General features: G+C 41.4%; 1 protein-coding gene across 5 annotated transcripts in view; it reads left to right on the top strand.

The window, feature by feature from the left end:
- The window catches only part of LOC117400401 (NK-tumor recognition protein-like), a 50,987-nt gene that overhangs the window by 13,739 nt on the left and 25,156 nt on the right, over positions 1 to 12,092 (top strand). For 2 of the 5 annotated variants that reach the window (XR_009328596.1, XR_009328594.1), the window contains exons 1-3: positions 9,760 to 10,361; positions 10,878 to 10,965; positions 11,554 to 11,711. Coding sequence is in view for 2 of the 5 variants with exons in the window: in XM_059023396.1 (XP_058879379.1) it covers positions 3,019 to 3,048; positions 3,801 to 3,943; positions 7,426 to 7,624; positions 8,792 to 8,941; positions 10,878 to 10,965; positions 11,554 to 11,711 (768 nt within the window). In the remaining 3 variants the exon portion in view is untranslated. Of the gene's footprint in view, positions 1 to 3,018; positions 3,049 to 3,800; positions 3,944 to 7,425; positions 7,625 to 8,791; positions 8,942 to 9,755; positions 10,362 to 10,877; positions 10,966 to 11,427; positions 11,461 to 11,553; positions 11,712 to 12,092 lie in introns of those variants that run through there. The other 3 variants (XM_059023396.1, XM_059023397.1, XR_009328595.1) reach the window with 3 other exon arrangements.

The following is a 12,092-nucleotide window of genomic DNA, read 5'->3' as shown; positions in this document are numbered from 1 at the left end:
CTTTAACAGTGCGGTGATGCTTTTCTCCTACTGCATTAAATCCTGTTAAAATCCCATTCATTGAACCTCATTATAGCATGTAACTTGCCATGCTTTCGAGCGCAGTGTCTTTTTAAAATTGAGAAATAAAATGTTGTCATGAAAAGATAGCAGTGAATGTTACTGAAGGATGTCGTCATGGTATTGGTGTCCAGAGTTAATAATATACAAGGAGGTAGCTGCAGGTTTTATGCTGATTCATATTCAAAGCTTCTGAAAGTTTCGCAGCCATGCCTGCTGATTGTGTAACAACCTTTCTAATGCTTGTCGGTACTGCTGATTGTATAACAGCCTTTCTAATGCTTGTCGGTACTGCTGATTGTGTAACAACCTTTCTAATGCTTGTCGGTACTGCTGATTGTGTAACAACCTTTCTAATGCTTGTCGGTACTGTTTGTTGCGCCGGCCCCTCAGACCAGCCTGCTTGATTGCTCAGCCTGCCATTCAATATTCCAACACACAAAAAAGGTCTGTTTCAAGTTCAGTCACACATGAGTTAGGAGCTGTTTCTTTGTGTTTTTTTAAATACCATCTTTCATGCTAGTTTAGACTGAATGGTGCTACTCTGTAAATGTATGTGTTTGTCATTTTAAACATACAGGGATTTCTTCTGTCACTTTTTTGCCATTGCCATGATTTTATTTGATTTCTCAAATTATAAGAACTGGTCCCCACAGAGCAGCTGTTAATAGTTGGAATATCTCTGTGCTTGTGCTAGGGAGACCTTATAGCTGCTCTATCATACTAAACATGATTGCATTTGTATTTAGACATGTTTAATAAATACTGTGCACAAAAATAAAATGTCAAAAGCTTTTGCTAGGGAGTCCTTATCAACTGCTCTGATATAATTTGTATTATAGATATTTTAATATACATTAAATACTATACAATATCAAGTGCTGTATAAAAAAGAAACAAAACAGTATCTTCTACATGGTGAACATAACGTTCATGTCCTGTTTAGCTTGGTATTGTCGTTAGTTAAAGTGGGATGGATATTTTAAAATAAAATGAACCCCAGTGTTAGAATAACTCTCTTTTCCAGTACTGTGTTTTTGCTTGGTGTAACAATTTCTACCACATGTTAATGCAGGAAATTATATATAATCTCTGCTTCTTGATTTATGCAATGTGAAAAACTTGGACTCCCTTTTTGTCTAAAAATGTATTACAATTTCTTTTGCCATTTTTGTGTAAAATTTACAGAAACACTGTAGCATCCTGCGCTTCCAAGGTAAAGTGCCATTCTGAGGCTGTGCTTCTCTCTCTGCTCACTGTTCTAATGACTAGCCATGTGTTCTCATCTCTAAGAACACTCTATTGAATCTGTTTTATTTGTCTTTCTGTAGTCAGTGGTTGGCATGGCTCCTGTACTGTTTTCTTCACTATAGGTTTATTATTATTATTATTATTATTTATTTCTTAGCAGACGCCCTTATCCATGGCGACTTACAATCTTAAGCAAAAAAATTTCAAGCGTTACAATACAAGTAATATAAAAAGAGCAAGAAATACAATAACTTTTGTTCAAGTAAAGTACAAGTTTGACAAACCACAATTCAATAATACAGCAGGTAATAGTGATAGTTACATCAGGATATGATTAAATAGTGATAGTTACATCAGGATGTGATTAAATACAAAGTACTACAGGTTAAAAACTTGGCAGATTACAGTATTCTGAAGTACAGGATTAAATGCAGTAAAATAGGGGGCAGATAAGAGCAAAATAAAGCACATTTACATGAAGGGTGATAGTGTCCCAGGATACAAACAGAGTCGTTCTACAGGTGCTCTTTGAAGAGGTGAGTCTTAAGGAGGCGCCGGAATGTGGTCAGGGACTGGGCAGTCCTGACATCTGTAGGAAGGTCATTCCACCACTGCGGAGCAAGGGTGGAGAAGGAGCGGGCTTTGGAGGCAGGGGAACGTAGCGGTGGTAGAGCTAGTCTTCTAGTGCAGGCGGAGCGGAGAGGTCGAGTGGGGGTGTAGGGAGAGATGAGGGTCTGGAGGTAGCTGGGTGCAGACTGGTCAAGGCATCTGTAGGCTAGTACAAGAGTCTTGAACTGGATGCGAGCGGTGATCGGGAGCCAGTGGAGCGAGCGGAGTAGTGGAGTAGCGTGGGCGAAGCGAGGCAGAGAGAACACCAGGCGGGCAGCAGAGTTCTGGATGAGCTGGAGCGGACGGGTGGCGGACGCAGGGAGGCCAGCCAGGAGGGAGTTGCAGTAGTCTAGGCGGGAGAGTACCAGGGCCTGGACCAGGAGCTGGGTAGCATAGTTGGTGAGGAAGGGTCGGATTCTTCGGATGTTGCTCAGGAAGAATCGGCAAGTGCGTGCCAGAGTGGAGATGTGCTGGGAATAAGAGAGGCAGGGGTCCAGGGTGACTCCAAGGTTCTTAGCTGAGGAAGAGGGAGAGAGTGTGGTAGATTCCAGAGGAACAGAGATGGAGAGATCAGAGGAGGGGGAGGAGGAGGGAAAGAAAAGGAGGTCAGATTTAGAGAGGTTGAGTTTGAGGTGATGCGAGTGCATTCAGGAGGAAATAGCAGACAGACAGGTAGAGATACGGGAGGAGATGGTGGAGTCAGAGGTGGGGAAGGAGAGGAAAATCTGAGCATCATCAGCATAGAAATGGTATGAGAAACCATAGGATGCGATGAGGGGGCCCAGGGAGCGGGTGTAGAGAGAGAACAGGAGAGGACCCAAGACTGACCCTTGGGGGACTCCAGTTAAGAGAGGGTGAGGTGTGAAGGTTGCTCCACGCCAGGTTACCTGGTAAGTGCGGTTGGAGAGGTAGGAGGAGAACCAGGGGGGGGGGGGGGGGGTTGTATGTAGGCATCTTTTGAGTGTCTTCTTGGAGTAGTTTAAAATTATTAGTGACATTTATTTTTTCTCCTTTTCCCTTCACCTGTCCTTTTTTTCTCCATTACTCCTTTTCTGAATGTGAAATGACCTGCATTTCATTATGGCTGCAATGAAACAGAACTACAAAAACAGCACCTCATCTGGATGGGTAAGACCCTTTTTAAATTTTACAGTCCAAGTAAGCAATACACTTACCTTAAAACATGTGTTCCTAATAAAACAAACGAAATTATCCCTGAAGTGGATTTAGTATGAAGTCCAATGTATTCATGTTTGATTTGCAAATGTATTCTTAAATTTCAGTATAAGTGTGACTGATCCATTAAGCTAAAAACAGCCTCTGATTAGGAGAATAACATATCCTTCTAATTGTTAGCTTGGGATTTGCAGTTTCTTTTTCAATACAATAGATCTGTTTTCTAAGAACTGAGATGACAGAATTTCTCACTGTGATTGAACTCTAGCATGATGACCTGCCTTGTTCTCAATAAGAGCAATGCACAATACATCTAGTCCATGGGACTTGCCTTTTTATTGCATTATTCATAAAATAAAACCTAGTAGGTGTTGGGAACCAGTAAGATCACTGCACTTTCTATACAGCAGCATGGTTTAAACAACTAGATTGCAAGGTGTAAAGGTACTCTTTGTGACAAATCTGAAACAAAAACACATTCCAGAATGGGCTCCTCCTGTCACATGACCATGTCTTCCAGAATGGGCTCCTCCTGTCACATGACCATGCCTTCCAGAATGGGCTCCTCCTGTCACATGACCATGCCTTCCAGAATGGGCTCCTCCTGTCACATGACCATGCCTTCCAGAATGGGCTCCTCCTGTCACATGACCATGTCTTCCTCCTGCCCTGTCTGTCTGAACACCTGCCCCTTCTCTCTGCAGAGTTCATGTTGTCTTTGGGCTGGTTATCTCAGGCTTTGAGGTGATAAAGCACATTGAGAATCTGAAAACGGACGCTGCCAGCAGACCCTACGCAGATGTCCGGGTCATTGATTGCGGACAGTTAACAAAGCCGGCCAATGATGGTAAGCGTTTCTCAGATTGACAGGTCTGTCTTCATTTTAGTAATGCTAAAAGGAAATCTGTACAAGAACATAAGAAAGGTTACAAACAAGAGCTTAATCATAGAATCTCATCAAGCAGCTTCATGAAGGATCCCAAGGTGTCAGCTTCACATCATTACTGGGGAGTTGGTTCCAGACCCTCACAATTCTCTGTGTAAAAAAAGTGCCTCCTATTTTCTGTCCTGAATGCCCCTTTATCTAATCTCCATTTGTGAACCCTGGTCCTTGTTTCATTTTTCAGGTCGAAAAAGTCAACATTGTCAAGTATATTATACAGTATATTATCACTGCAAAACAACCATTATTTCTCCATACGCACATTTCTGGTGTTCTTAACTTACCAATGGTTTTGTCACCGGCAGATTTGCTTCCATACCCTACATGGTGGAAGTCTTTCTTCTAGCACATTCCTAAGAGGAACGTACACATTCTTATATATGTGTTAGAATTGTGCAGAATTAAACAGGCGAGAGATGGGGGCGAAATATGAGATGAGATCACTTTGTACCATTCAAATATAAGTAAAACCGACAATAGGACGAGAGGAACATGAGCAAAAAATAGAAGAGGAGAGTATAAACAATCTAAAAATCTAAAAACATAAAGCTTAACATAAATATTTCAGAATGACCTATACTTTCTTAGAATTGGTTCGAAAATAAAGCAAAAAATACCGTGACAAAAAGTCTCGTCTGCGCCATATTGAATATTGTAGCCAATCGGATGTGATGGTGGTCCTTCCTGATTGGGTGATTCAGCCCTGAGGCTTTTCAAAACGTAACCCCGGGATGTCTGGGAAATACAGGAAGGATTCGCTCAGATAATCCAACAGGGAGGCGGGTCTCTCTGGAATGGGAAATTTGAGAGAGTGAAACACAGAGGGGAAACCTTTACAGAACCGGTTACATTGTTTATAATTGAAAAGTAGAATCGCTAATGCATTCCATGTGATCTGTGCTTGAGTACAATTACCAGAAAGCAAGGAGCATGCCCTGCTAACAGCTCTTGCTAGCAGACACTCAGACAGTTTCCATACAGTATAATTATGAAAACAGATCAGTGTAAAATCTTCATTTATCCAAGTAAAAATCATGAGTATTGCATGCATCGTTTTCACAGCTGTGTCCTGTTCTGAACGTTGCATGCTGCTGTTCTACATGTGTGCAGCTGTGAATCATTTAACACAGCAGTCATATTGATTTGATGTGCCGTACAGTATTAAACAGAGGCATTTCATAAGTATTATGATGCAGTTATCATAAATGGTCTTGTATGCTGTGGTTCTAGATTACACTAATGAAAGAAGATCACGATTCTGCTGAATTTAAAGCAGTTGTACTTTCCAGATTACATTTTAAACTACTGTAGTAGGTGTGTAGGCCTGCTGGTATTTGTTTTAATTGATTGAGTTGAAGCACATTTCAAGCAGCTTACAATATGTTAATTAATGTACTACACTTGCAATCATTTCTTTATTGCACTCTTCATTTAGATGCTGTCTGCACGTTGTTTTGCAGTTCTTTTAAAATGGATATAGGGTATTTCTATCTGTTGGATTATACAAAGGTTAATGAACTCTGCCCTGTTGTGGAAACGGAGTATCTCTTGTATTGTATCGGATTACCTCAAATATGAGACACTCTGAGCTTTGGGTAAAATAAGGCAGCTGTTTAGTGTACAAAATAAAACAACATCAATGATTATAATATGCAATGAAAGAATGATATTTTGTGAAACCTGATTTATTTTCTTCTGTTTAGTTCCCGGTCATTAAGCATCCTTATCAGGGGATCTTCTATTAATTCACAAATCTGCCGCTGGATCTACAGCCACTACGATCTCCTAACCCATTTCAGCTCAGAATGTCATGTTTGCTCTGGAAACTCCCTGGGCAGAATCAACAGCAGCCTTACCTTTGAACTGTGACCTCAGTTACCAGCCCTATTGGGGTCCTGTGACTTTCAGATCTCCTAATGATGAACACCTAACGCTTCAAGATGTCATTCTCTGCACACAGTTGTAATCTGTGATTTTCATCCATCAAGTTCGATCGTGGGTATCGTACTAGAAAAATTCACCCTTTTGGCCATTTATGTTATAAAGTTGCCACCGCCAATTTCAAAGCCTCATATCGCAGAAAATATCTGAGGTAGTGACGTCATATTTTCTAAGTTATATTAAACCCGTTATGGTAAATGAGCTGGTGACCATGCCACTGACCTCGAACCTTAACCGGACGCTAGAGTTATTGTCGTAATGTTTGGTAAAACACATTGAAAATCTTGATGTGCTTATATAAATGTTGTAATAAATCTCATTCTTTTTTTCAGTTTTTAATTCAGACGGTAACATTGGGTAGGACCTATGCTCCCTCCTAATGTATATTTAAAGTAGTTGCCTCATTCCAGCTTTTGCTCTGTGTTTTAGCATTTTTAGAACCAATTACATATTGATATGGATCCTTCCACAGCAACACAAGATGAACATTGTGTGTTTCTGTGGTAAGATACTGAGATCCTCAAAGCAGTACAATATGAACGTCGTGTGTTCCTGTGATAAGATACAGGGAAGCTCAAAGCAGTACAATATGAACGTTGTGTGTTTCTGTGATAAGATACAGAGAAGCTCAAAGCAGTACAATATGAACGTTGTGTGTTTCTGTGATAAGATACAGAGAAGCTCAAAGCAGTACAATATGAACATTGTGTGTTCCTGTGATAAGATACAGAGAAGCTCAAAGCAGTACAAGATGAACGTTGTGTGTTTCTGTGATAAGATACAGAGAAGCTCAAAGCAGTACAAGATGAACATCGTGTGTTCCTGTGATAAGATACAGAGAAGCTCAAAGCAGTACAATATGAACATCGTGTGTTTCTGTGATAAGATACAGAGAAGCTCAAAGCAGTACAAGATGAACATCGTGTGTTCCTGTGATAAGATACAGAGAAGCTCAAAGCAGTACAATATGAACATCGTGTGTTCCTGTGATAAGATACAGAGAAGCTCAAAGCAGTACAATATGAACATCGTGTGTTTCTGTGATAAGATACAGAGAAGCTCAAAGCAGTACAAGATGAACGTCGTGTGTTTCTGTGATAAGATACAGAGAAGCTCAAAGCAGTACAATATGAACATCGTGTGTTACTGTGGTAAGATACAGAGAAGCTCAAAGCAGTACAAGATGAACGTCGTGTGTTTCTGTGGTAAGATACTGAGAAGCTCAAAGCAGTACAATATGAACGTCGTGTGTTTCTGTGATAAGATACAGAGAAGCTCAAAGCAGTACAATATGAACGTCGTGTGTTCCTGTGATAAGATACAGAGAAGCTCAAAGCAGTATAAGATGAACATCGTGTGTTTCTGTGGTAAGATACTGAGAAGCTCAAAGCAGTCCTGCACCAGTGTTGGTTTCCAGTATGTATTTGTAATGTATTGTCTTGTAGTGCTGGAGCGCAGTAAGAAGATCTCTCCGCATTCATGGGATTCTTCATCGTCTTCTCCCACCTCGGAGTCCCAGAGCGACACAGAGGAGAAACAGCCGCCGCGCAAGCGCAGAACCAGAAACAAGCATCTTAACAAGAGAAGGAAGGAGGGGAAGAGAAGAGGAAGGAGCAGCAAGAGGCCCCCGACTAGCCAAGCAAGGTGACTTTCCATAAACCACAAAGAAGCAGCTCCTACATTGTGCCCAATCCGTTAACCAGTATTGTTTTATTGTACAGTGTTTAACCAATTCTAACGCTTCTCTGTTGTCGTTCAGTACTAACAATGGCATATTCTAAACCGATGAATTGTATTTATAGTATTTGAGTAAGTAGCGGGGTTCCGAAAAATATAGCGTTTCACATCCCCAAGTGTGGCTACAACTGTTTAAATAATGTACCTTTCATTTTTCTTTTCATTGGTAACATCCTGACAGCTTTTTACACTTAACTTTGAAGTCTGTTTCAAAGCTGTTTTCAACATATCCACTGTACTGCACTGATGATAGTGTCAGGGTGATTGCCCATATTGTCACACAGGTAACACAGCAATAACGAACCATGATGTGGTTCGGAACAGAAAAGCCACAGCACTTATTGTCATGATTTCTTTTTTTTTTTTAATCGCTCATCCTGCAGTGATTTTAGAGGATAGATCTCAAACCTCAGTGCACTTGAGTGGACATTTTGAAAATAGCTTTAAAACAGACTTTTAAAGTTATAAGTGTAAAAAGTTGTCAGGATTTAACAATGAAAAATAACTGAAACAGTTGCAGGTCGAGTTCTACCAATCAAAAACAAAAAATATATATTTTGTCAACTCATGACAAGAACATTAGTAAAACATTGGAAAAGAATGAAAGAATCTGAAGACCTGCTAAAGTGAAAGGCCTTAGCTCTGAAGTAGTGTCATTGTGAAGGGTTCCAGAAGAATGCACTGTATTGTACTATGTTCTTAAACACTAACGTTACTAAGGGTTAAGTCCTTTGCAATAATGTCCCATTATTTGGTCACTCTAAACTCCCTTGCAGCACACACACTGTGGTAGTAAAATAGAGTTATTTTTTGGTTTATATATTCGATCTTAAGGGGCTCATGAAAAATATACAGTGGTGTGCAAATGTATTAGAACACCCTATGTATTAAAACACCCTATCACCCCAAGGTTTTCATGCAGGTAGATATATGAAGGATATAAATGACAAATCTGGAGGTGTTGTAATAAATGTGCACGCTGCTCTAGAGTAGTCTTCGAATCAGAACAGCCAGTCATGTCATGTATTAGCTCAGAGTTGGGTTACTTGTCATTAATTGGGTGTTCTCTGACAGCTTGTGTGAACAGGAGAATGCTGATGATGAAAAGGGGAAGGATTTGAATGTGAAGAGAGAGAAGCCTGTGGTGTGGCCCGAAGAAATCCCCCCCGTGCCAGAGAACAGGTTCTTACTGCGGAGGGACATGCAGATACACAAGACAGAGCAGTAACAGAGCAGCACTGTGTTAGAACAGGTTCTTACTGCGGAGGGACATGCAGATACACAAGACAGAGCAGTAACAGAGCAGCACTGTGTTAGAACAGGTTCTTACTGCGGAGGGACATGCAGATACACAAGACAGAGCAGTAACAGAGCAGCACTGTGTTAGAACAGGTTCTTACTGCGGAGGGACATGCAGATACACAAGACAGAGCAGTAAGTAACAGAGCAGCACTGTGTTAGAACAGGTTCTTACTGTGGAGGGTCATGCAGATACACAAGACAGAGCAGTAACAGAGCAGCACTGTGTTAGAACAGGTTCTTACTGCGGAGGGACATGCAGATACACAAGACAGAGCAGTAAGTAACAGAGCAGCACTGTGTTAGAACAGGTTCTTACTGCGGAGGGACATGCAGATACACAAGACAGAGCAGTAACAGAGCAGCACTGTGTTAGAACAGGTTCTTACTGCGGAGGGACATGCAGATACACAAGACAGAGCAGTAACAGAGCAGCACTGTGTTAGAACAGGTTCTTACTGCGGAGGGACATGCAGATACACAAGACAGAGCAGTAAGTAACAGAGCAGCACTGTGTTAGAACAGGTTCTTACTGCGGAGGGACATGCAGATACACAAGACAGAGCAGTACGTAACAGAGCAGCACTGTGTTAGAACAGGTTCTTACTGCGGAGGGACATGCAGATACACAAGACAGAGCAGTAACAGAGCAGCACTGTGTTAGAACAGGTTCTTACTGCGGAGGGACATGCAGATACACAAGACAGAGCAGTAACAGAGCAGCACTGTGTTAGAACAGGTTCTTACTGTGGAGGGACATGCAGATACACAAGACAGAGCAGTAACAGAGCAGCACTGTGTTAGAACAGGTTCTTACTGTGGAGGGACATGCAGATACACAAGACAGAGCAGTAAGTAACAGAGCAGCACTGTGTTAGAACAGGTTCTTACTGCGGAGGGACATGCAGATACACAAGACAGAGCAGTAACAGAGCAGCACTGTGTTAGAACAGGTTCTTACTGTGGAGGGACATGCAGATACACAAGACAGAGCAGTAACAGAGCAGCACTGTGTTAGAACAGGTTCTTACTGCGGAGGGACATGCAGATACACAAGACAGAGCAGTAACAGAGCAGCACTGTGTTAGAACAGGTTCTTACTGCGGAGGGACATGCAGATACACAAGACAGAGCAGTAACAGAGCAGCACTGTGTTAGAACAGGTTCTTACTGTGGAGGGACATGCAGATACACAAGACAGAGCAGTATCAGAGCAGCACTGTGTTAGAACAGGTTCTTACTGTGGAGGGACATGCAGATACACAAGAAAGAGCAGTAACAGAGCAGCACTGTGTTAGAACAGGTTCTTACTGCGGAGGGACATGCAGATACACAAGACAGAGCAGTAACAGAGCAGCACTGTGTTAGAACAGGTTCTTACTGCGGAGGGACATGCAGATACGCAAGCATTTTTTCAATAGGAACAGTGTCTGTTTCTGTGATGTTAAATACAATGGATTTAGAAACTCAGAGTAGCCCTCACCTTGTCTTGGGTTTCTGAATTTTAAATGATGAGGAGCCACGAGTTTGAACAATCAGGCCCATGTTATCTAAACTGTTCCTCCCTTATGCCCGATTGCTCAGATTCCTGGCATCCGGTCATTTCACCAAAATAAATGCATAAACAAAGCAACTGTTAAAACCACCAGGACTAATTGCAGTCCTTGTGTAACCCTGCAGATACGATTCTATGCCTCACGTACATATGATGAAACCAGCCTTTTAACAAAGTGTGTTACACATTTTAAAAGTGTGACGAAATAAAAAAGGTCATACTTACTGGCTTTCTTGTTAAAGCGGAATACTAGAAGCAATCTATCCGAAGTGCCTCATCATGAAAATGTCTGTGTTCATTCTGTAGGGCACATCTGGCTGTATCGGAAGTTCTAAGTGATCAAAAGCCAGCCATCACAAAATCTGGACGCAAAATCAAAGGCAGGGGTACAATGGTATGTTTCTTTGTCCTTTTTTTTCATACATTTTATTTTAAGTTTTCTTCCAACACATTGAAAGAAAGAAGGTCTATTGAGGCAGTGTGGTCTAGTGGTTAAAGTCCAGGGCTTGTAACCAGAAGGTCACCAGTTCAAATCCCACCCCTGCCACTGATTGACTGACTGTGATTCTGAGCAAGTCACTTCACTCCTTGTACTCCGTCCTGTGAATGAGATGTTAAATCAACGTGCTATTGTAAGTGACTCTGCATATAATGCACAGTTCACAGCCTACCTTTGTAAAGCACTTTGTGATGGTGGTCCACTATGAAAGGCGCTATATAAAAATAAAGATCTTATTATTATTGTTTGATCTGAAGCAAAGAATATTAACTGACATTGCTGCAGATGTTCTCGTTCTCTCTCTCTCTCTCTCTCTGCTTTACTGTCTGTTCACTATAAGCTTCTTCTCTTAAACAGAATTCAACAGTATAGCACATGGAGGATCTACAGGTATGATATGTATGGTAGCTCCACCTTCTGTTATGAAGGTAACCTCAGTTTAAAGCCACAATAGTTTTTTTTTTTTTTTTTTTAATGCTGCAGAGATATCACACTCCTCCTCGGTCAAGGTCTCGCTCACAATCTCAAGATGGTGATGAAGATGAGAAGATCAGTGAAACCCCGCCTCACTGGAAAGAGGAAATGCAGAGAACAAAAATCTACCAGCCTCCCAGTGAAGAGAAGTGGAGTAAAGGGGACAAGTACGATCCTGTGTTGGCTTTCTGTATAGCATGCATTATTTTACATTGTATACTCTAATCTGTAGGACCACTAGACATGCACAGTCATTAGGGGTTCAGGGCAGAACATAACCGCTTACCAGAGGGAGCAAACTGAGCTTCCAGATCTGAGCTGCTGGATATCATTTCACAAACAATAAACTACAGCTTTAGGGGTAATTTACATCCTTTTTTGTACAAAGTGTTAGTATTATCTGTGTTACCAGAAACTGCTGGGGAAATGTAAAGGTAAAAGAACCTTTTCACTGCTATATTGTTTTTGCCTCTTGAAATATCCTTGATGCAGATCATTTCCATCCCATCCAACATGACCCGCCCCTTCGATTATGCTTCCGGGGTTGC

Source organism: Acipenser ruthenus, chromosome 4, assembly GCF_902713425.1.
Source record: "Acipenser ruthenus chromosome 4, fAciRut3.2 maternal haplotype, whole genome shotgun sequence".
In the NCBI taxonomy this organism is placed as follows: Eukaryota; Metazoa; Chordata; class Actinopteri; order Acipenseriformes; family Acipenseridae; genus Acipenser; species Acipenser ruthenus.
Note: the sequence above shows the minus strand (reverse complement) of the source record. Positions and strands in the feature narration are given on the sequence as shown.